General features: G+C 41.2%; 1 protein-coding gene across 1 annotated transcript in view; it reads right to left on the bottom strand.

Annotated features, from left to right (window-relative positions):
- Positions 1–17,997: 17,997 nt before the first annotated feature.
- CISD2 (CDGSH iron sulfur domain 2) overlaps positions 17,998–26,259 on the bottom strand; it is a 53,426-nt gene continuing 45,164 nt past the window's right edge. The window contains exon 3 of the mRNA XM_082242581.1: positions 17,998–18,090. Within this exon, the coding sequence (XP_082098707.1) occupies positions 18,001–18,090 (90 nt within the window). The 3' untranslated portion in view covers positions 17,998–18,000. The remainder of the gene's footprint in view (positions 18,091–26,259) is intronic.

Here is a 26,259-nt window from a genome sequence, read left to right as displayed (position 1 = left end):
CTGTATGATTGTACAAATCTTTCATGTACAGTACAACTATTTATAAATATTTACTATTGTACATAAATACTAGTACTCTGTTTTTATTAGTGCGATGAGACTTACTCATATGAAAATTTTCTCCCTTGTCAACCCAATACACTGCTTATGCTGGCCATACACACACAGAATTTTGGCTGTTTGCAGACTGAACGATTTTTCGTCGGTCGAAAGCGAATTGGCCACTAACTTACAGAATAAACTCTTTTACATAATCGTTTTCATGATCATAATGATTGTTCGATAACATGCACAATACAAGTCAGAATATTATTTTCGTTTCAATTTTACCATACACGTTAAAAGTTTTCGCTATGGATCCATCGACATAAGCCGGGCACACGATCGAAATCGTCGGTAAACTTGTGTTTACTAACGGCCCGATTTTCGAACGATCTTTCCTAAAACTACCATTTTCGGCCGAAATTCTGTGCGTGTAGGGCCAGCTTTAGTCCGTGCAAGATTTAAGTACCATAGTGAACTTTCCATAAAAAGAAGCATACAAAATTGGTAGCGGGTAGAATTTGGAAAAAAAATACCGATATGTAATAAAGTCCAGCCAAAATATGCCCTTTTGTTAAATGAATGGGAAATCTAAAATAAGGAAAGCACAGTACATAATTATATTTTCCAAAATGTATCCGGCTTGCACAGGTGGCAGGGCCCATTCAACATAAATACCAGTGTCATTTCCTTGCCAGGGAAGCCAGATGCATTTTTTTTTTTTGTTCAAGTAAAGAGGGAAAGCATAATCCTTAAAAGCTGGAAATAAATTTAGCAATTTATATAGTGGTGGATAAGCATGTCATGGTTGATTGTTAAAACAATACCTCTGCTCTAGGCCCCACACATCTAACTCTGACCATTCCCTCATCAACACAGTCCATGTTGATGGGGTAAAGCCTCCTGCTGCGCTTTTCTATTTTTCCAACAGGGGGGAAGCATTCCTGGCTGGAAGAATACAGTGGTTACTGCTAGCAGCTATAGCCACGCCTCTGGCAGTAACCATATGTACAAAAATACAACAGGATGGTTGTACCTAAGTTGATCGATCTATCGACTTCGGTACAATCGGCCTTCCCACACACAGTTTAAATCTCGGCTGTTCCCTTTTGAACCAGCCAAGGCTCGAACCATCTATGCCGGCTTTAGGATTTATATTCGATTTTACAAGTTAAAGGATAGTATGGTTTGTGTGCCATTAACCACATGGCCACTGCCCGTCATTGAGCAGCCATATCCTCCGGGGCTAAAGTGGTTGTAAAGTAAAAAGAATGATTTACCTTATTGCATTCTCTGCATAGTAGCACACCTCCCAGACCCCTTAATACTTACCTGAGCCCAATCTCAATCCAATGCTGTGCATGTCTGTAGTAGCGCTTCTCCTCTTTCCCCTGTCTCACAGGCTTGGCAGAGATCAGCAAAGCCATTGACTCCTGCTGCTGTATGTCAAAACCTGTGAACGGGGGGGGGGGGGGGGGGGGTGATGAGCTAGGCAGTGTGTGCCTAAATAGACTCAAACAGCCTGGCTCAGGATTGAGCACACAACTGCCCCCATAGAAAGCCGCTTCCTATGGGGGGCCTCTTAGAAGGGAGGAGGATCTGGGAGCACCAGCAGGGGGCCCCAGAAGGGGAGGATCGGGTCTCCTGTGTAAAACTATTGAACAGAGCAAGTAAGTATACAATGTTTATGTATGTGTGTGTATACATGTGTATATACAGTGGACATAAAAAGATTACACACTCCTGTTAAAATGTCAGGTTTCTGTGATGTAAAAATAAATGAGACAATGATAAATGGTTTTCAAACCTTTAATCATTTCAGAACCTTTAATGTGACTTATAAACTGTACAACTTATTTGAACAACAAATTGAAATCTTTTAGGTGGAGGAAAGTAAAAATAAACAAATAAAATAATATGGTTGCGTAAGTGTACACACCCTTAAACTAATACTTTGTTGAAGCACTTTTTGATTTCATTACAGTTACAGCACCCAGTATTTTTGGGTATGAGTCTATCAGCATGGCACATCTTGCCTTGGCAATTTTTGCCCACGCTTCTTTGAAAATCTGTGGGGTGATCTCGCAATCTGACAGATTTGGAGTGTTTTTGCAATTAAATTCAGGTCTGTGCTCTGGCTGGGCCATTCCAAAACTTTAATCTTCTTCTCCTGGTGAAGCCAATACTTTGTTGATTTGGATGTATGCTTTAGGTCCTTGTCATGCTGAAAAATGAAGTTCCTCTTCATGTTCAGCTTTCTAGCCTTTGTGCCAATATTGACTGGTATTTGGAACTGTTCATAATTCCCTCTACCTTGACTAAGGCCCCTGTTCCAGCTGAAGAAAAACAGCCCCAAAGCATGATGCTATCACCACCATTTTTCACTGTGGGTTTGGTGTTCTTTAAGTGATGTGCAGTGTTGTTTTTGTGCCAAACCTATCTTTTAGAATTATGGCCAAAAAGTTCAACCTTGGTTTCATCAGACCATAACGTATGTTCCCACATGCTTTTGGGAGACTTCAGATGTTTTTTTGCAAAATTTAGCCACACAGCCAGTACTTGCCAGATATTCCTGCAATTCCTTTAATGTTGCTGTAGGCCTCTTGGCAGCCTTCTTGACTAGTTTTCTACTCATCTTTTCATGAATTTTGGAGAGACGTCCAGTTCTTGGTAATGTCACTGTTGTGCCATATTTTCTCCACTTGATGATGACTGTCTACACAATGTTTCATGGTATATCTAATGCCTTGGAAATTATTTAGTACACTTCTGCTGACTGATACCTTTTAAAAATGAGATCCCTCTGATGCTTTGGAAGCTCTCTGCGGACCATGGCTTTTTCTGTAGGATGCGACTAAGAAAATGTCAGGAAAGACCTACTAGAACAGCTGAACTTTTATTTGGGGTTAATCAGAGGGACTTTAAATGATGGCAGGTGTGTACTGACTCCTATTTAACATGAGTTTGAATGAGATTTCTTCATTCTGAACACGGCTATACATCCCCAGTTATCAGAGGGTGTGCACACTTATGCAACCACGTATTTTTTGTTTTTTACTTTTACTTCCCCCCTACCCTAAAAGTTTTCAGTTTGTTTTTCAATTGAGTCAAATTACAGTTTATAGATCACATTAAAGGTGGAAAGGTCCTGAAATTATTATTCTTAGTCTCATTTTTTTTACATCACAGAAACCTGGCATTTTAACAGGGGTGTGTAGACTTTTTATATCCACCGTATGTGTGTGTGTATATATAATATATATTTTGTTGGGGGATTAGCTCAAATGTGGATCACCTTCCCTGGGGAAAAAGGTAGTCCAGACAGCAGGCCTTTCCTAAAATCTGATTTATAGAAATCAAACAAAACAGAACATAAATCCTTGCCGTCCAGGCACTAGATAAACAGAAGAAATGCCTATCTTATAGGTGAAGGGCTTCTCCCAATCACCTAGAAAACAAATGTGGTGCAAACCTTTTTTCTTTCTTTCACAAAGCATTCTCCACATTGATAGCGCTCTCAGGTTTTGGCTTCCTGAGTCCCAGGCTAAGAGCAACCTCTTGCTCCAGGCCTTCTTTATTTATACCACCTTCTTTTTTTTTTTTTTTTTTTTATATATAAGTGGAATGTAAAATCTGGTCCGAACCATTACTGCCAAGGTGGCCCAGAAAACCTGGACTGGATTTCACCTTAGTTTCCTGCATATGAATGCATGGGAGGTGATAAATGGCATCTATAAATAATATAGTGACATTATGAAAGGCAAGGTGATTTATGGATTGTAGGCTGGGGAACAGGTAGGAGGTGCAAAGCTCCCTGTGATAAACAGTCTCTCAGGCACAGATACCAAATCCAATGAGGTAGTGACAAAACAGTGTGGTGTTTATTTGTGCTATATACAGGTGCTGCTGTACAGTGTCTCAGAAAACAAACCGGGAAACAAAATAAAATACAGGTCTAACAGTCTGAGCAAGCCTACAGCTTGTCAGCTTCCACATAAACAACTTGTTCACTTTTACTAACCTCTTCCTCTCAGACAGGAGTTGTCTGATTTTACAGGATGAGAGCCCTGGCTGTCTTAAATTGGCCTGGGGGAGAGGCAAGATCCAAACTGGATTGTGGATCAGAGATCCCTGAATGTGCATTAGAGGAGCCTGGCAGATGTATAAACCCTGTACAGGACTTTTCCCAGCTCTCTCTGGGACGCTCTGCTACACTATAAACAGTATCTCACAAAAGTGAGTACACCCCTCACATTTTTGTAAATATTTTATTATATCTTTTCATGTGACAACACTGAAGAAATTACACTTTGCTACAATGTAAAGTAGTGAGTGTACAGCTTGTATAACAGTGTACATTTGCTGTCCCTTCAAAATAACAGCGTGCCTTTGGCCCGCAGCACCCCCATTCCAAGATGGTGCAGTGGTTTGCCCGGAGTGGTGCCCATCCGGTTCCAAGGTGTGGTGTAGTGTCCCCCTTTTCCTCTGGAGAATTCTCTGGGTGGACGCATGCCCCCCTGCCAGTTGGTAGGCCCCCCCATGTGTCCTTCCTTCCCAAATGGTGCTCCCTTTCACTAATGGGGTCCCCCTGCACATACATTCTCATCTACCCCCCCCTCAGCCCCCCCAGGGTGGCCATGCTATCTACATGTGTTAGGGTGGCATGCCACGATGGGGGGAGGGGGCGGGCCGCTGGCTGCACAGTTTAGAGAATTCTGGGCAAAGTGGTTCTGGTGGGGTCCCTGCCAGGTCCCCCCTTGCTGGGGGTCTCTGGAGTGGCGCAGGTACTGCCATTTTGCCATGGATGGCTTCTATTGGTATTGGCGGCCATGTTTGTGTAGCTCGGCGGCAATGTTTTGGTAGTTTCCCATTGATTTCAAATCGCCAGCCATTTTCTTGTAGCCTGTGGAGCTGTGATTTGGCGGTGGGCCTCTAGTGGCAGTGCAGGCGTTTCCTCTTCTCTCTGATTGCTGCACGGCATGCAGCTTGGCATTCTGTGCCCCTCCTGAGTTGGTGGTGGTGAGTCTGTGGGTGTGCAAGCTCCCTCTTTCTGCTATAGCAGGGTTGTTTGGTGCGCTGGGACCTGTAGTACCACTGGCACAGTGGTGGGGGGATTTTCACAGCGATTTTTTTTCCAGAATTTTTCTGGCTGTCCCCGGGTTAACCATGGAGTCCCTGGAGCACGTGTCACCACCTGACCCACTCTCAGAAGCTGTGGCTCCCTCTGCATCTCTGTCTGCCCTGGCGGCCATGACAGAGGTCCTGTAGTCCCTGGGGTCCAAAGTTGATATGGCTCTTCAAAATAAGCCTAGCAAAAAGCGTCCCCCGCCTTCACCCGTATCCGCTGACTCCTCAAATTCTGAGGTTGATTTGGCCACAGCGGATGCAAGTCACCCCACTGGGTCTGCTTCCGCGCACTCTGAGTGCTCTGACAGTGGGGATGAATCCTCTTCCACTATAACCGCACATGAAAAGGCGCTTGTGGAGGCACTGATTGTATCAGTGCGGGAAACTTTAAAATTGGAGGGCTCGGTTTGGTACCCGCAGACCATCCAAGGCGACTAAGGTATTCCACTTTCCCACCTATTTTGACGATATTGTCACAAGTCAGTAGGGTTCCCCAAAACACATGGTCGGGATACCTAAGCGGTTCGCTAGAAGGTATAACTTTGAGGAGTCCCTTTTAAAGTAGCTGACCGTTCTGCCGGTGGTGGATTTTTAGGTTTCCAGGTTAAATAAAGCCACATTGTTACCGGTGGAGGACTCTCCGTCCACAAAGCTTCTGCTCCAGGATTTGGAAGGGGGTCTGCACCCTCCTGAGCTGACGGCACTGGCGAATCAGTTACTGCAGGGGTTACAGTATATCTGTGATGCCTCTGTGGACGCAGCCCCTTTAGCCTGCAGGATGTCCGTAACAGCTGTGACTCTTCGCCGCATGATTTGGCTGAAATGTTGGTCTGCGGACCAGTCTTCGAAAAGGGTATTGACCGATCTCCCCTTTGTAGGAGACCAGCTGTTCGGAGCCTCCATGGAAGAGATCATTAAAGGTCTTACGGGAGGTAAGGGTATTCACAAGCGTGGTTCTTTCTTCTCGGCCTAGAAACTGCCCTTTCGTCCAGCGGGATCGCAGGATAAGGGAACAAAATCCACCTGTAACTTTCCGGGAGGTTCCAAGAGACCCTGGTCTGGTAAGTCTAAAGCGGGTTCCGTCAGTCCTACGAACAAATCCACTTCTGCCTGCAGGGGCGCCCTCACCCGTACCTGGGGTGGGAGGATGTCTTTGTTTTTTTCCAGACCCGTGGACCTCTTTGATTTACGACAAATAGGTCCACGAGTTTATTCGGTCCGGTTACACGATCGAGTTCTGGTCCTTAACCCCTGGCAAGGTTCTTCCCTTCCAACTTGCGTCTGTCCCCGGATCGGCTGCGAGGCCTTCTCGAGGCGGTACAAGATCTGCTCTCCATAAAAGTCATTGTACCAGTTCCAGAGTCGGAACGTTTTCAGGGGTTTTATTCACACCTATTTACTGTCCCCAGGAAGGAAGGCATGGTCCGTCCAATCCTGGATCTCAAGGCCTTGAACCGCTTTGTGCAGGTTCAGAAATTTCGGATGGAGTCCATTCGCACGGTAGTGGCATCCCTCTCACACAGGTGCTCATCTGCCAGAGCTACTGTCTCATGTCGTGGAAGAATGGCAGCTGTCTGATAAATCTGTAGTGCTTGTGACCGACAAGGCGGCGAACATGATAGTTGCAGCTCAAGTTGGTAAATTTCCTCATGTTAAATGTTTTGCCCATACACTCAATCTTGCATTGCAGCGGGCACTGAAAGGGGCCACGCTCTCCAGGCTTCTCGCCAGAGTGCGACGAATATCCACATTCTTTCATCGCAGCACTAGAACAAGCCACTGTCTAAAAGAGAAACAGAAATGTCTGGGCCTGAAGCATCATAAGCTAATAACCGATGTGCCAACAAGATGGAACAGCGCATATGACATGGTCGAGAGGTTCTTAGAACAACAACCTGCAGTTTGTGCCACCTTGCTGTCTCCAGAAGTCAGAAAAGGAGAGTCTGATCTCTGCACTCTCAATGAAACAGATGTGTCAAATGCAGAGGACGCTGTGAGTGCATTAAAGCCAATGAAGGATGCAACCTTGCTGATGTCAGAAGAGCGCAACTAGGGCTGCAACTAACGATTATTTTCATAATCGATTAGTTGGCCGATTATTGCTTCGATTAATCGACTAATCGGATAAAAACCTAAAAAAAAAAAAAAAAACACCTGTATAATTTAGTTAATATTCTTGAATATCTATATGTAGTGGTAAATATAACTAGCCAGCTATATAGTTGGATATTTAATCCACTCTGAAACAGATATATGCATTATTAGAGGTTTAAATGTGGTACATATCAGACTCCGAGATCAATATTTTTAAAAGAACTAAAACACTGTTTTGCAAATTTTCAGACCGGATTTGTATATAATCATGACAGACTCCCTTATTAATAGGCAGGTAGTTTGATACAAGCTCCCTGTGCCTGCTGTCACCTATGCTGGTAATACACAAACTAAATTTTTTTAGAAATTTTTTAAAAACATTCATCCGATTTTTCTAACCATTAGTGTATATTGGTGTCCGGTGTCTACCACAGTGACAGGAAAATTTGAAGGAGCAGAATAGAAAACTTCTCGATCAAACAAATCTTCAAATAGTGTATGTGGTTTTTGCTCAGAAGTTTTATTCATTTTAAAATTTATTGTTAAAAGCAAGTGGAATTTTCAAACAACACTCGTCCATTCAACAAATATACAAATCATTTTTGAACAAATATAGATACAAATATTTTTGTCCAAAAATCCAATACATGTATGGGAAGCAGAAGACCTTTAGTAGCAGCAGCAGCAGCATGCTTTTTTTTTTCATGTGTATGTATATAAAAAAAATATGCCCAGAAGTCGGATATGCTGGATATTTTAGCTGGGAGTCAGACATGAAGGTATATGCAGGGTGGAGGGGGGAAAATAACATTTATATATTAAAGTAATACGAAGGGTGGAGGGGGGAAAATAACATTTATATATTAAAGTAGTACTAAAAGCTGAGGCTTCTTTTTTTTTCATGGATATAATAATTTTAAATACAGTATAATGCACAATACTAATAAACTTTTACTTTAAATGTAATTGTAATGCCTTATATCACCTCTAGTCTATCGGCCTCCACCTTCTCTGGGTTCAGATGCTGATCTTCCCAGCACAGAGCCCTTACAGTGATTGTAAACGTTGGATTCTTTTATTTTTAACAACAATCTTGTCATACTTCTCCTCTCTGTGTAATGATTTCTCACAGAGCAGCACTGATTCTCCTCTTCTGCCCCCCCCCCCCCATGGCACTTCCAGCCCCTTCTGCCTTCAAAGTGCCCCTATAGGAAGCAGCAAAGTATATATAGTACTGTACAGAGTGTCCCTATAGCAAGGTTAAAAAACCTCTGCCTTTAGAATCACTTGGTTCCTTCTCTTGCCCAGGACTACATTTCCCATGAGGCATTGCTCCTCACACATTCACAAGTTCTCTGTCATCTACTGACATGTATGGATGGTTTACTGAGCTGTATGTGCGTTGCACTGTATTTTCTGATATGTAAACAAATAATGCATTCTGTATGAAGGACAACTAATCGGCTGACGATTAATCGATTACGAAAATAGTTGACAACTATTTTCATAATCGATTAGTTGACGATTATAATCGATTAATCGATTAGTTGTTTCAGCCATAAGCGCAACCCAACAGTGTCTCTCATTGCCCCTCTAAATGCACAACTGCTCCAGAGCATGACAGACACCATGGGAGACACACCCATGACCCATGAGATCAAGAATGCCATCAAAACAGATCTCCTGAAGAGGTACAGCAGTGAGGCAGAGAAGAAGATCCTTCATACAGCCTCTGCACTGGATCCTCGCTTTAAAGGACTGCCTTTTATTCTCACAGGAGGAGAGATCGGAGCTATACAGAGGAGTGACTGAGGAGGCTGCATCTTTGGAGGTAATTAGAATTTCATCATGTTTCCTCCCAGACAGCTAGAAGCTCAGCTACATTGTGTTGTGTAATAACATGCCCGGATTCACTGATGCAGTGTGGGAAGTGGAACTGTATGGTATGGATTACCGTGCGGTTTCCCACACCTCAATGAATCACACTCTTAGTCAGTTCAGCTCTTCTTATACGATTATCTTTTGTTCAAACACAGATTACATCTAATAGAAGGACAAATGTGGATGAAGTGCCTAGGGAAAAAGCAACTGTGGAAGAAGAAACACCCATTGAGGACAGCCATTCTCCTCCCAAAAAAAAAGGCCACAACATCGCTGCTCATGACTTTGCGAGGGCAGTCTTTCACTGATGGTGCAATAGAACCTAAGACCCCCTATGCCAAGGCAGAAGACCAAATGGAAAAATATTGAAAAGCCCCACCTCTGCCTCTCACTGAGGACCCTTTGAAATGGTGGCGTGAGCATGAGGTCATATTTCCCCTCCTCTCTCAGCTGTCAAAGCAATACTTGTGTATCCCAGGTACAAGTGTATCTGCAGAGCGGGTTTTCTCTACTGTAGGAGATGTTATAACAGCGAAAAGAAGCAGTCTGAAACCTGAGCATGTGGATCAGCTAGTGTTCTTACAGAAAAACCTACATGTTCCCAAATGCTAAGCACTGCAATAATTACTAATTCATGTTTTTAATGAATTAGTAATTAATAATTCAGTCTGCCAGTCACACCAGTGTTGTTTTATAGCTTTATAGCACTGATGGTTTGTTTTTGAAGATTGTCCTGTCCAATGTGTCCATTGCCAATCCATAATCCGTTGCTTCACACTAAAAATGTCTAGGCAAGTAGGCAGGGGTTGATTTAACCCTCAACCAAAAAAATTATATTAAAGTGTATTTTCTTCTAGACAACTGACACCAAGCCAGCCACGGTGCCAGCATTATAGGAAGGAAAATCATTGAGAGAAATAACTTGTACATTTTAAGCTTAACCTTGAGTAAATCTTATCTTATTGGATCTTAAATAAATACACCAATTGTGGATTCTTGTGTAATATACTATATTTGTGAGTTTGTGAATGTAACCCCATAGGATTTCCTCAAGGTTAAGCTTCAGTTGACAATTTATTCTCTCAAGGATTTTCCTTCCTCTAATGGTGGCTTGTTGGCTAGCTTGGCTTCAGTTACAGATGTAATCGACGTGGTAGAGTGCTGCTCAGTGCAGTGCAGGTTAAATTTTATTTCTGTAACGTGACTGACTGTCGTGACAACTCAAGAGCTTATAACGCAGCTCTAGCATTAACTCAACACACATACAGTGTGTGTTGAGTTGATGCTAGAGCTGCGTATAAGCTTTTGAGTTGTCACGACAGACACACACGCTGTTTAGTTGACTGGCAATGGCAGGGGCAAACACAATCACAGTGAACCTGGAACATTTTATATTTTTTTACAGCTTTTCTGGCACTGGAGAGATGGAGAATGGCTTGTTTTCAAAAATGGTCCATTCTCATAAGTGAGTTGATATTTAAGCTTAAGCTTATATTTATATAACTCCCCTCCAGCAGCCATCAACTCACTTGAGTTGACTGGCAGTTGCAAACAAACATCACGGTGAACATGGAAGTTATGCAGCAGTGCACTATTGCCAGGTTCACCTTTGATGTTTGCTACTAGTCAGGAAGTGCTCTGTTTTGTAGAGGACAGGTTATGGCACACACCTGGAATTTATTGCAACTCATGTCTGTCTGTGTCTGTTGTACTCTGTAGCAATAGCAAGTGTAGGGGTTCCCTCAACCAAACAAATACTAAAGGTAAAAGTGTATCTAGGCAACTGAAGGCAAGCCAGCCACGGTACAGGAAGGAACATCCTTGAAAGATTAAATCAATCATACATTGAAGCGTAAAACCTTGGTTAAATCTTTACTGGATCACAAATGCACACAAACCTGACCTAACTCATATGCCTTGAGTTGTAACAGTGCCAATGCAAACCTTTCTTCTCATGATTCTGATGCAGACAATCGTGTTGTGTGTTTTTTTGTGATCCCATGAAGATTTACTCAAGGTTTAAGCTTCAGTTGATGATTTACTGTCAAGGGTTTTCCTTCCTCTAATGGTGGCTTGGCTTCAGTTGGGTTTAATCGTGGTAGAGACAGAGACTGTCTGCAGGACAGGTAACGTTTTCTGTAAAGTAAGTGACAAAGTGACATAAGTGAATTGATAAGCTTATATTTATAACTCCCCTCTAGCAGCCATCAACTCACTTGAGTTGACTGGCAGTTGCAGAGGGAAACAAACATCATGGTGAACATGGAAGTTATGCAGTAGTGCACTATTGCCAGGTTCACCCTTGATATTTGCTACTAGTCAGGAAGTGCTCTGTTTTGAAGAGGACAGGTTATGGCACACCTGGAATTTATTGCAATGCATATATTCACATAAAAGGAGTTATATATAATGTTTTGCGGGAATTTATGATGACCATTTTCACAAGAATATTAGCTTGGCTGGCTTCTATCTTGGCTTTAAAGTACAACTATAGGCAAAACTTTATCCAAAATCCAAAAAGTTTTGCCTTTAGTTGTACTTTAAAAAGGTGGTAGACCTTATATTAATATTTGCTTTTATGAAGCAGTAAACTGCACTACTAAAGTTTTTTTTTTTTACTAATTTTACTGTTAAGTAAAATATTAGTGTTGTTGTCTGTCTCTGCTATTTTCATTTTCAGACCTTCCTATATGTTTGCAGTGCAAGTGCACTAAAGTATGCAGGGCTTGCAGGCCATGACAGGGTCCAGGGAAGTGTCCTTTTAAGCAAATGAAAATAAAAAGGATTCTTTAATTTGTGACTGCTGGTTTGTTTTTTTTATAAAGTTTTGAAAACCATTGGGCAGTGGGCTGGGCATGGGCAGTAATCGTGATGCATCGCGGAATCGTATCGAATCGCGACTCTAATAATCATAATCGCATCGAATCGTGAGGTAAGTGAAGATGCGCAGTCCTAATAGTTATATTAAAAAAGGAGTGCAGATAAACTCACAATGTGGATGATCACAATCAGCGAGAGACGCCGGGATACTTCTGCATTCTACGGCCTTGGCTCCCTTAACCGAAAGTGACGTTGACGTACAGAAACTGCCCTACGTGTTTCGTCATAGATGTCATCTGGAGCTGCTTCAGGGGTTTGAAAAGGGGTGAGTGCAATACCCTGTGGGGGGCCACGGGTATAGGCACGGAAATCACCAGCACCACTATTGTTTAAAAAGTTAACACTGGACTTATTCACTTGCACTAATCTGTTATACACCAGTGGGAGGGAACTCCCTACTTATATTATTTTTTTTATATAGTTTTTGTGTTTTTTTTATATGTGGTTTACTTTTGTAAGAGCACTGCTACTCTATACGTTCACTGAAGGCAGCAATAAATAGTACTTCCAACACCGGTACTACCTCCAAGGAGGAAGACACTATAAGCACCTTATAAGTCAAATTCTTTTTACCACGTATTGGGCACTTTTTTCATTTATTTATAGCCTTGAATTATACTTGGCACTGACCACTTTGTATGGGCCTCGGCATATGCCCAATCAGCATTTCACCTGGCACGTGCACCTTAATTAATAAATTAAACAATATTATTTTTTTCACCAAACTTTATTGCATGTTTGATAACAATATTGAGGAAACACTTTAATTTGAATTCATTGCATTATGTTGGAGATACATGTTTAAGGTATGCACTATACACTAGGTGGTTTTTTTCCACTTCAAATTCCCTTTAACAGGTAACACCATTTACCAACTTTTTTCCCCTTTATCATTTCTTGTACCCTTGGATTTCCAAGGGTAGGTTGGTGGCAGCTTACACCTGTGGCTAACATTTATATATACCATAGTGCTGGTCACACCTTTTTTTTTTAAATAGCTTAGGGTGTCTACTTTCCAAAAAGGGGTCATTTTAGGGGGGGGGGGGTTGTCCTTTCCTGGCATTTCATGGCCTCTGAAACTGTGATAGGTAGTGAAGAGTGAAATCAACAATATACGACCTTGGAAAGCCTGACGGCTGTGATTGGTTTTCGGGGTCCGGTATGCAGCTAGACTGCAAAAAGATCTCACACATGGGGTATCCCCATACTCCGGAGAAGTGGCAGAATGTATTTTGGGGTGTCATTTCACATATACCCATGGCATGTGTGAGAAAAATATAATTTAGTGACAAATGTGTTTCCCAAAACTTGTGGCAAAATATAAAATATTCCATGGACTCACCATGCCTCTTAGCAAATAGCTTGGAGTGTCTAATTTGCAAAATGGGGTAATTTAGGGGGGTTTTGTGCTATATTAAAATTTCAGGGCCTCCGAAACTGTGAAAGGTAGTGAGAAAGTGCAATGAGCAATTTACGCCCTTTGAAATTCTGAAAGTGGAGATTGGTTTCAGGGTCCCGTACACATTTAGGCGCCTAAAAAGTCTCACACGTGGTATCCCTGTACTCAGGAGAAGCAGCACAATATATTTTGGGGGTGTAATTACACATATAACCATGGCATGCGTGAGCAATATATAATTTTTTTTTAAATATTTCAAACACCTGTGACAAAAAAAAAATGTAATATTCAATGAGCTCAACATGCCTCTCAGGACATTCCTTAGGATGTCTACTTTCCAAAACGTGGTAATTTGGGGGTGGGGGGGGGGGGGGGGGTTGTACTTCCCTGCCATTTCAGCACTTCAAGAAATGAGATAGGTAAATACATTTTGGCCAAAATATGACAAATTTAGTATTTTGGATATTTTTTAAAAGACAAAAGTAGAAAACGTAATTTTTTCCTCAAAATTTTCCCTCTTCTTTTTTTTTTTTATTAATATCGCAAAAAATAAAAAGCGCAGGGGTGATAAATTACCACCAAAAGAAAGCTGTTTGTGGGGGGAAAAAAAGGACGTAAATTTCGTTTGACAATTGCGCGGTCACGCAATGCTGTACCCAGTTAAATTCACACAGTGCCAAGTTGAAAAAAGTGGCCTGGTCATTAAGGGGGAAAATCCTCCGGTCCAGAAGTGGTTAATAAACATTGTACAGTAAATTTTCTTCTGTAGTTGCTTTATGAAATTTGTTGTTGGTTTACTTACTGTGTAAATAAGAAAATAATTACATGTATAGTCTAAAAGTCAGTGAAAGCAAAACAAAAATTTTTTATTTTTTTATTATTATGACTTATGTACTTAAAAAACAAAATTAAATACACATTGTTCTGGAATACAAGTTGTGAGTTAAGAACGGTGAGAACACAGGAAAAAAAAAAAAACACAAATCTCATCAAATTTCCAGCATAAGGCCCAATATTAAATAAATATATATTGAAAAAAAGTCAAGACAAGAAAAAAAAAAAAACCTTGTTAGAGTGAAAAAAAGAGCAGATTTGTAACGTGTCATTTGGCAGTATATTATCTTATCCGTTTCACCAAATATTTAACTTAACAATTAATTAGGAACTATAAGGCACTCTGCATCTCCTGGAAAAAAAAGGCTTACACCATAGTGTGGCTGCTTCAATTATGGATCACACAGTTAAAATATGAAAAAAGTAAAAGCAGCATCCACAAGACATGAAACACCATATGCAGCTGGCTGACACTATGGGGTAGGGAATGGCTCAGATATTGGAAAGGAGCTGTTACGTTTAGCAGCACCCCCTTTAAGTGTGATGTATGTAAATAGTTTACACATACTTATACTCAAACACTTAATTCTTCACACACGGTTGACAATTTTGGAGTTTCTTTTCAGGGGTATAATACATAATGATCTTATATTTTCTCTTTTTTATGGTCTAGACTTAAAAATGCAATATTTTATATTCAATTAATCTTTTTTTTTTTTTTTAAATACATTGTGTTATTACAGGTCAAGGAGCCCTTGGGCTACTTTTCACATTTTAATGAATCTCCTTACAAGCCCATTTACAGATCTCAATAGCTCAAGTCAAAATGTATGCATACAAGTGAATTACTAATACCCATCCAGATTGCACAAACAAACTTAGCCTCCAGGCATGCAGCCACTGCTGTGCTGTCTCTTTAGTGCAAATAGTTTGTCAGATATTAAATGTTAAATATTAAAACAAATATTAGCCCATTTAAAACAACCATAATAAAATTAACCCAAAACCATTATAGCTTACCTTTCAGCTACAGCAATATGCCACCCACTTTAAAATTTGTTTCCCTGTTTGGAGCAACCAACAGCCGAAATTGCAATTGAAATTAATTTAAACTAATGCAGTGCCAGCTGAAAGGCATTATGTACCAATCAATCACCACACCAATTTCCATTATGTGGCAACTAATTTGTCAGTGACAGAAAGCTGCAGTGTATACTGTATATAGTATGTTATAGTAGATCTATTTCCACAATTATAGGTGAAATAATTACTGGGATTCTTTAGGAATGTTGCCAATACTTCTGTTGTCCCAGATGGAAGATATGACCTGTATTGTTAACACCAACCCAATTTTTCATACATTTTCCACTAAAAATCCATACCAGTTAAGTATGAAACCTGTGAACAGGTACAAGTATGTTTTAGGGCCGGTTCACACCAGAACACGTGCGTTCCAGTGCAATACGTTTTGACAGCTCATTTATTTGCACGGGCTACAAAACGCACTAGAATGTGAAAAAACTAGTGCAAGCACTTTTCAGAACACACTACACCAAACTGCCTGGTATTGTATGACCATGTAACTTGGTGGCTGTGAACATGCTGCCTTTGCGAGATGCATTTGGGGTGCCATTAACAATTCACTGGCACCCGCACAGTGTCTCAAGCGCAGTGCGTTCACCTGCGGAGCGGGAAACGCACCTTTCCCACATCACGTTCCATGAGAACAGGTCCTAAATGGCATTACTACAGCAAATTGTATGTATTGTTAATCTTAAAACCAATGTTCACAAATCTAAGATAATATTTATTTTGCTACTTTTAATAACCCCAAGAGCTCTGTATCTATCCCCAATGGATAGATACTGTATATGTATTACATCTATGTATTTACATGGTTTATTCGGACAAACTATTAATTCTGCTCAGCCAGTCTTCTGGTTAACACACCTAAGCCACACTGCATAACATCAAGACCACTACTTCTTCCTTGGTTAGTATTACAGCTTCCTATGTCACCTGCCTTGTGAATGGACTGAGGTGATGTCGATTTACTATCCAGTTGGAAGGTGAAGAGGTGACAATGGAAGCTGCAAAGATGAAAAAATGGTTGGTCATGGGTGTCACCTGTCTGGCAAATCTGTGAAAAACTAAAGACTGGCTAAAAAGAAATACAACTCCCCAAAAAAAAAAAAACACAGAATGCATGTATGTCAACGTTGTATTTAGTGGTTTACCCAGAGTTCTTTTTCAAAATAAAATTTTAAATCCCATTTAGAAAACAAGATGCCAAAAGAAAAAAAACGTAACTCTGCTAAAACACAACTTAATTTCAATCTTATATGTATGTACAACTTACTTTAAGAGAATGCTTTTATTTTTTTCCAAACAATTCATATGTAAGTTATATACAGATCTATGTCCTTTTGTTAGAGTACCACAAACCTAAAGCTGGCCATACATGGTTCAGTTTTTTTCTTTCAGCCAGTGAACTGAACGAAAAAAACTGACCTGATTCTTGGTCCACACATTCAAATCGGATGGTGTCGTATTCTGACAGGGGAAACTCCTCTCTTGCCAGAATACAGAGATCAGCAGTGCAGCACTGACTGAGCAGCATGTTTGAAAAGAAGTCAGTTGGTAGATCGACTTCTGTTCAACTGCAGTGGCCACACATGTATCGAAAGCAGAATTTCAATCCATGCATGACCAGCATAAGTGTGAAAAGTATTACAAAGGGTGTCTTAGTAATGCTTTTAAACACAAGTATGGTCCACTTCTGTCATTTATGTTAAGGCCATAAGATAATAAGAGATACCCTAAGTAATTGTTAAGATTATCCAGCATACGAGTCTCAGCAAAATTCTTCTGTTGCAAGGATACTGCCATACTGTGACTTCTTCCAAACCGTATCGACTTTCAACGTGGACCCGATTCGCCAAGTCTGGTTGGTTACTTTGAGCAAAAACCGATTTTGAGCACATGTCCACTCCAGGGCAAATGCCTTAAGTAAATGTTTCCTCCTAAAAATGGCCTCAAAATGACAGAATTATGTAACACAGGCACCAAAAGGTGCCAGCACATACTGCTCATCTGCACAAGCTTCCCAAAACCTGTAGTGTTCTAACATGCAAATTAAACTTTGCTAAGAAAGTACAGGGCTGTCCCATTCTGCCAATCCCTAGGACTGGAGGTGGAGGCTGCCCACCACTTTGAAGAAATATGCAGCTGCAGGGGCAGAGCCCATTCTTTTTTGGCCAGATTTTTAATGACATTACAAATCCTCAGGTTGGGGGGAAGATCAATATAATAATATAATTAAAAAAAAAATATGTTGAGGCATTTGCATGCGTTGTACTTAGACAGCCACTTAACAGATATTTCAGGGAGGAGGGTTACACTAAAGATCCACATTTGCTACACAGTGTGTGTATGCTTGTGCTTCAAAGTAAAACTGGTTTTGTCTCTATTTGTGGTTTACTGGTATTGAGTTACTAGTGTGCTTGAAAATATGGCAGGTTAAAATAACAGGTGATGGGTTCGGGTGCCTTTTTTAACCAAGGCGTTGCTGTGAAAAATTATAAACTTAACTATTGTATTACCGATTACTACAAAGTACACTTGTTTAGGTACCAGAGAAGAATTTCAATATCAAACCTGGACTCTAAAATACTTCATTAATAAAATGAAATAAAAAAAAAGCTCAAAGACAAATCAGACAAGAACATTTCCTAAAAATGCTTTTAAACTTCTTTCTTTTTCAAGATGAGTGGACCCACATTATCTCCAGTTAGTTCATTGTGCTTGTTATGGGAGCCATCGCAAACAGGAAACTGGAAACAAAGAACAAAGCTCATTAGAAAACATTAAATACACTCAATTTAACAGTAAATCCGTATTAGCTAGCACTCGTCTCAGTTTCAGAAGCTGCTCAAAATATTGACAGGCTTTCTATAGTTTGGAGTGTGTTTTGTTTAGCGGTCAATCATCAATGTAATGCTTACCAGGGAAAAGCCTTTGATGAACCAGAATATTACTTTTATAAAGTGTGCCCAGCTGCTAGGACATGAGCAGCAGGTTTCCTAGGCTACGTCCCTGCCACCTCATCCTGCCGAAACACCACCTTGCTAACTGACATCCCTAGAATTCCCTAGATCCTTATTTACTCACCACTGGCCATGGTAAAAATCAAGGAGGTGGCATCCAAGGCTGCAGGAGAGAAGCTTGCAAAAAAATATCTAGGAGGAGATCCAAGATGGCACTGGCCCCCCGAGCACCACAAGGCATGTACCATCAAGGCACTGAGTGAAGATCCAGGCATGGCAGGTCCCCAGCTCTGACACTTAGGACCAGCGGTCTGTACCTCAGAGACAGAATATAGAGATTTAAGTGAGGGGTACCACCATCATATATTGCTCAGGGGGGTACAGAGTTAAGTGACATGAAACAATTTCCTTGTTCTTCCAAAATAATCCACACACTTCCACTACTTAAATGGTTCTTTAATCCATTTTTCAATAAATTGTTTCTTCCTGTCCTTTTTCTGCCTCCTTCAGCTCCTGAACCTCTCCTTTTTACTTCTGCTTGAAACATTTGAAACAAGCAGTCCATGTTCAATGTGGTCATGTGTCCTGCTCCATGCAAACCCCACAGCCCCCCTCAGAAGCAAGCAAGAGAGGGGGACTATGGAGATTAAATACAGTCACCTTCTAACAGTAAGTTGAACCTGCTTGGGACAAACATAGATCTCTACTTAGACAAAAAAAAGTTTAAAAAAAAAAAAAAGGGGGGCAGACACTATAGACTACTCTGCCTTTTTCTTCCGTAAACATTTTATGGAAGCAATTTGGCAGTACCATGCTTCCATGACAGCTAGAGCTGCACAATTAATCGTTAAAAAAAAATCGCGATCTCGATTCACCCCCCTGACGATCTTAAGCCCCGGTTCACACTTGTGCGTGTGCGGGGTTCGCATGCAATGTCGGAGCACACTGCTCCGACATTACATGCGATCGGCTGTGCGGTGCGAGTTTAGCCATACAGTTTGTATGGCTAAATTCGCACCGCAGCCGCACCAAACACGCACAGGGACCCTTTTTGGCAGCTGCATCAGGATCGGATCACACAGAGGTTCACACTTGTGCGATGCGATCCTGTGCGAACTGCACGATCGCACTGCGATATGCGATCAAACTGGGGGTGTCGTTAAGATTACATTGACACCCCCAGCGTATCGCATATGGCAGTGTGAACTGCCGGGGGTGCGTGTGCGATGCGGGAACAGGCTGCGGATTCGCAGCCTTCCCGCACTCGCATAAGTGTGAACCGGACCTAAAACTGCAAAAACTGCATGTCCTCGATTCTTACTGAGCCGTTTTCTGCTCACTCACAGCTGTAAAAAAAAAAAAAAAAAAAAGTCTTCAGCAAATGTTTATCAACATTGTTAAAGCTGCTAGATAAGTATAAACAAAATGCTTTACAATGTATCTTTTCGTTCTTTAGATCAAAGGAATGAACTTCCGGCTGTAAGGGAGAGCAGTTTAACCTCTTAAAGTATTTTTTGCTAGAAAATTACTTAGAACCCCCAAACATTATATATATTTTTTTAGCAGAGACTCTAGAGCAGGGGTCTTCAAACTACGGTCCTCCAGCTGTTGCGGAACTACACATCCCATGAGCCTTTGTAAAACTCTGACATTCACAGACAAGACTAGGCATGATGGAAATTGTAGTTCCTGAACAACTGGAGGGCCATAGTTTGAAGACCTATGCTCTAGAGAATAAAATGGCGATCATTGCAATCTTTTATGTTACACGGTATTTGTGCAGAAGTCTTTCAAACGCAGTTTTTTGGGGAAAAAATACAAGTTAGCCCAATTGTTTTTTTATATAATGTAAAAGATGATGTTGCGCCGAGAATCATGAGAGAATCGTGATCTTTATTCTAAGCAAAAAAATTGTGATTCTCATTTTAGCCAGAATCGTGCAGCTCTAATGACAGCCCAGAATTTAGAATGGACCCATCGCTCCTAATGTTCAAAAAGTAGACAAAGAACAGAGGATCAGCAGCATTGAAGACACTGGTAATCCTATCTTCACTGGATTTCTGTGCAGTTCAAAGATCTTTCAGGTCATAATGCCAAATTGGGTGATTTGAGGATAAATTCTGCATTCCAGGAATAACAGAGGGTTAAGAGGATCTTGAGGATTTTCTAGCAACATAGCTCAAGGATGCAAGGGGGGGGGGGGGGTGATGCATTTTCCACTTAATTTGTCAGACACCATGGTCTCTCAGACCTCAGGGCTCATTCACTCCCCTGGACATTAAATGGTTTTATAATGCAGGGCACGGTTTACCTCTCTTTTTCTTTGTTAACTTTATTGAAATGCAGTTCAAAGTTCATAAACTCCTTTGCGCAGATGTATATCTGAAGCTTCGTCATGTGACCTTTTTGGCCGTTGTATCAATAGCCATCTTATCTGGCACTGCTCTATTATTGACCCACTGGGCCATATTGTGATGTAGTGTTTTCTTACTACTTTTTTTTTACCTGCTGTATTGAGATCTTTAGCTGTACTTTTTTTTTTCCCCCACGGAGTGACATCTTTTATTTCTATGCACTGCAGCTCAGTAGAAGAGAGAATTTCAGCACAGCTCCACATTGCTCTGTGCCCAAGGGCTCCATTCTAGTGTGAAGAAGGCACATTAAGCCCATACAATATTACAGAAGATATTGAAGCAATCAAGAAATGCACAAGTCAAAGTGACTGCCACGATGCTGAACCTGTGTGCGTTTATGCCACCAAAAATTCAAAGAGCTTTGAATATCCAAAAGGGTGGCAGCTAAGGTGTATAGACTCCGCAATCATGGCCACAAGCTATGGAATTTACATATAATGTTTAAGACAATGGCAGAAAGGGCTGGTCAGACAATCAGGCAAACGAATTATCAAAATCATAAGTAAAGTTATGTTAATTTTGTTGACCTTGGATTATAGGATTAATAAGTGAAAAGTGTAGTAACCCCCACAACAAAACTGCTCTTTCATTAAATAGAGCGATTGGAAAAAAATAAAGACTACTTTAACTGGCTATGCATTACTGCATGCTACTCTCTGCTTATACAAGTCTGTATGTCTTACTAATTTATTTTTGTCAAGCTGGAGTACTTTGCTTCATAAAACTATAAATAAATTATCAAGTATGTTCTATACACCAGTCAGTTTATGGTAAAAGAATAAGCCACAAAAGGACAAGATAATGTGGCCATGACATTGTAATAAATTCGACATTCAAGCTTCAGCTTCTTGATACAGGACGTTATGGCTTAAATTCAATTTTTCTACATTACAGCAGTGGTTCACTACTGTGGAATACCCACTTACACTTAGATTATATGTGGTCAGATTTATCGACTAGTCATATACAAAGTACCCACAATCTGTAGGTTTTTTTGACATAGTAAGTGTATATACACTGTGTACATAATTATTAGGCAAGTTGTATTTTTGAGGATTCATTTTATTATTGAACTACAGTGCTCTCGGTTAATCCAAAATGTTAATAAACCTCAAACCTGAATATTTAAGAAAGTAAAAGTGACGTTTTGCCTTTCTTCTGAGAATATCTATGTGTGCACAATTATTGGGCAACTATTAGTGGGCAGAATTACTATGCAACTAAATGAAAATTTTCCTATCCCACTTGTTTATTTTCATCTGTTAAAGTAAGAATAATAAAAACTCAAAATGTACAAATAAACGTTTCTGACATTTCAGTGACCAATATAGGCACCCTTCTTTTCAATAACCGTCATAAGCTTTCCATTCATGGAGTCTGTCAGTTTCTTTATCTGTTGATGATCAACTTTTTGTGTAGCCTCCCAAATACTGTTCAGAGAGGTGTACCATTTTCCTCCACTGTAAATCTCCAATTTAAGAAGAGCTCACAAGTTCTCAATAGGGTTTAGGAAGGAGGCCATGTCATGATTTCATCTTTAAGGCCTTTACTGGCTAGCCATGCAGTGGAGTACTTTGATTCTTGTGATGCATAAAATCTCACAGTCTTCATTAAAGATGCTGAGCTTTTCCTGTACCATTGTTTGAAAAAAGTGTCTTCTAAAAACTAGCAGTAGGTTAGAGAGTTGATTTGGAGTCCATCTTCAACCCAAAAAGGTCAAACCAGCTCACCTTTAATAATACCAGCACATATCAGTACTCGAAGTGGAGCTCTATGCCCATTACTGATCCAGCCACAGGACTGCAATTGAGCCCACCCCATGTGGAAGGGGCCTAATAGTGATTACTTTTCAATGACTAGTAAAAATCTAACTCCTAGACAGCCACTGCCAGATGCTAACAAGAACATATGCTGTCAGCACATCAATCTAATGAATAATTCAAGTGTTTATTTAAAAATTCAATCACAACACAATATGTAGGTCTGCAGCATTTCAAGGCCATGCAGGACGTTTTTTTTTCCCCAGACATGAACAACAGGTCTTGTGTGGCCTCAAAAAAGTTGCAGCGGCCCTTATTTTGATACAATCAATTTAAATAAACACTTGAAGTATTGATTAGAAATCCGTGGTGTGCTGGCAACATATGCACTTGTCCTTACTAATACCATTCAACCTACTGTACTTCTAGCAAGTACAAAAGGGCAAGCTGACAATGCTGCAGTGCTTTCCATATCACAAGAGGTTGTTTTTAGCAATACTTCTGCTTTCAGGATCACAAAAATATTTTTTTTTCCAATTAAAGGGGGCAAACAGATAAGACAGCATTAATCATTTTTGTATACTAGGTTTTAAGTATTGTATGCTGCCCACAGTTCTACTTTAAAGCCTAAAGTTTAGTTGTTTTGTTAATCAGCACAAGAGATGGTTCTTGCATCTTTTTAAAGTAGCATGTAGCTGTATGCAGACAAGGTGTGTTCAGAAACATGCATTTGTTCCTGCATAGCTGTCAAACACGGCTGTGCATGTGAGTCTGTACTTACTGTATTCAGTTTTATAGATCACTTAACACAGTTCCACGCTACTCCAAAAATATAAACAATTCCTAACACTGTACAATGCTCTACACCAGAGTGAATGAAGCCTAAAGGCCCGTACACACGTACCGATTGACGGCCGAAAATGTTCGGCCGATTTTCGGCTTGTTAGTATGATGCTTCCGACAGCCGACAGCGCACTTTCGGCCGAAAAGAATCTGTCGTGCAAGCATTCAAATTTTTGTTGGCCAACACCAGAACGGCCGATTGTTCGCCAGTCAGTACAGAATTCGGCCGACAGACAGCAGATTTGCAAGACTGGGCATGCTCAGAAAAGAAAAAAAACCACACGGAAAGTTAACCATCACATGACATCACTTCTGCAGTCGGCTGTTGTTGGCCGACAAAATTCGTGTGCAGTCTTTTGCAGTTTTCAACAGACAAGACAGCCCTCGGACAAAAGACGGCCGATCGTTCGGCCGACGATCAGTACGTGTGTACGGGGCTTAAAACTACATCACAAGGTTGCTTAAACCGTTCCAGTGATTGAGAATTAGTTCTTCAACCACTTGTAGACTGCCAGCAGTACATATACCGCGGCAAGTCAGGTCTGTCCCATGAATCTACGTAACTGTACGTTGTTTCACGGGACCGCTAGTGGGGACGCCCGGGGCTTGACTTTCTACAGGGGGAGCCAATCAGCGGGTCCAGCTGCCGCGATTGCTGCTGGGCAACCACGATCACTCCCCGTGGAGAAAGAATGGCAGACCACTGTTCTGTCAGTAATGAACACAGAGATCCTGTGTTCCTCCTATTAAGGAACAAAGGTCTCTGTGTTCATTCAGCAAGCCCATCCTCCACACAGATAGAAAGCATCCCCTAGGGACACATTTAACCCTTTGATCGCTCCTGGTGTTAACCCCTTCCCTGCCAGTGTCATTAGTATAGTAACAGTGCATATTTATAGCACGGATTACTGTAGGAATGTCACTGTTCCCCCCAAAAGTCTCAAAAATGTCAGTTAGGTGTCCGATCTATTCATCGCAGTCCCGCTAAAAATCGCTGATCGCCGCCATTACTAGTAAAGAAAAATAAAACTGACAAATCTTTCCCCTAGTTTGTAGATGTGATAACTTTTGCGCAAACCCATCAAAATACACTTATTGGGATTTTTTTTTACCAAAAATATGTAGCAGAATACATATTGGCCTAAAATTATGAGAACAATTAATTTGATTTTCAAATTTTTTTTTAAATGGGAATGTTTTATAGCAAGAAGTAAAAAAAAAACTTTTTTTTTTGAGAATTGTCGCTTTTTTGTTTATAGTACATAAAAAAAATATAATGCATTTTTGTCTTACCGTAAAATTATTTTCTCTGATGTTCATTGACGGACACAGCTCCATAATCTTCTTGACCATTGGGTTATACTGCCCCTAGAGGAGTAGGACACTAGGCTGGGGAAAAAAAAAAAAAAAAAAAACAAACAACCACGCCTATGGGGCAGTCCCAGGTCTCTGCTATAGGCGCTCAGTTTTATAGCAAGTAGTGTCAGAAGAAAAAGACAACCCAACTCAATAGAGGGGCAGATGCTGTGTCCATCAATGAAATAAGAGAAAAAGGATTTAATGGTAAGACAAAAATCCAGTTTTCTCTTTCGTTAATTGACGGACACAGCTCCAGAATCTTCATGGCCATTGGAATGTCCCAAAGCAGTGTCAAACGCGAGGGGCGGGAAAAAACAGCAGAAAAATTCCCCCCCAAAAAAAGGCTAAAACCCAGCCAACCAGGTAACATGGAGCTTAACCAGGAACAACTGTAGCTCACCTGAAAAAACAATACAACCTCAAAGAGGAACAGGTCCGCTCAAACAGCAGCCTGCAAAACCTTGCAGCCAAAAGTAGCATCCGCAGATACCAGTACATCCACTTGCACATGCACGGACAACCAGATGGCCACCTTGCAAACCTGCATCACCGACTCCTGATGACGGAAGGCCCAAGAGGCACTAAGCGCCCAAGTAGAATGTGCCTTAACGGGGAAAGGAGGAACCTGACCTTTGATGGAATAGGCCTGAACCACCGTCTGTCTTCACTATCTGGAAATGGTCGCGGCAGACGCGGCCAACTCTTTCCAAGGTCTATCTGTAAGAACAAATAGAGAATCTGATTTCCTAAATTACTCAGTTGCTGCAAGATACACCCTGATCGCCCGAACCACATCCAGAGAATGCAAGGCAATCTCCTTAGGATGTTTAGGCTTAGGACGCAGGGAAGGCAACAAAATGTCTTCATTCAGATGGAAACCAGAAACAACCTTAGGAAGGAATGACTGACAAGGGCGAAGCACCACTTTATCCCTGCGAACCACCAGGTAAGGTGAGCTACAAGACAACGCTGCTAGTTCCGACATCCTGCATGCAGAAGTAATAGCCACCAAGAAGGCTACCTTCTGGGACAATATATTCAGCGTAATCTCGCAAATATTTTTGAAAGGTGGTTTCTGGAGAACCGCCAGCACCAAATTGAGATCCCACGGAGGCAACAGAGACCACACTGGGGGAGCCAGGTGGCGAACTCCCTGAATACATGTGCGAACCAGAGAATGCATAGCCAAAGGATGTTGAAAGAAAACTGCCAGGGCCCAAACCTGGCCCTTGATGGTAACCAAGGCCAGGGCGCTGCCCTACACCTCTCGTTGGAGGAATGCCAAAATTCGAGCCACCGAAAAAGGAACAGGGTGAACCCCCAGAGACTCACACCAAGCAATGCAAGTCTTCCAAGTCTTCCAAACATGATGGTAAAACTTACTAGAGGAAGATTTTCTAGCTTTTAATAGCGTGGGAATCACAGATTCAGACAACCCTCTATCGTTCAGCAACTGGCTTTCAACAGCCAAGCTGTTAAAGCCAGGGAATGTAAAGCAGGGTGGAAGATTGGCCCTTGAGCCACTAGATCTTCCCTGAGAGGAAGGCCAGTCTGGGGCCACTAAGCTGACCGGAATCCAT

This window comes from Pelophylax lessonae, assembly GCF_965119305.1.
Source record: "Pelophylax lessonae genome assembly, chromosome: 1".
Lineage (NCBI taxonomy): Eukaryota > Metazoa > Chordata > Amphibia > Anura > Ranidae > Pelophylax > Pelophylax lessonae.
The sequence above is the reverse complement of the archived record's forward strand: the minus strand, read 5'-3'. Positions and strand labels throughout refer to the sequence as shown.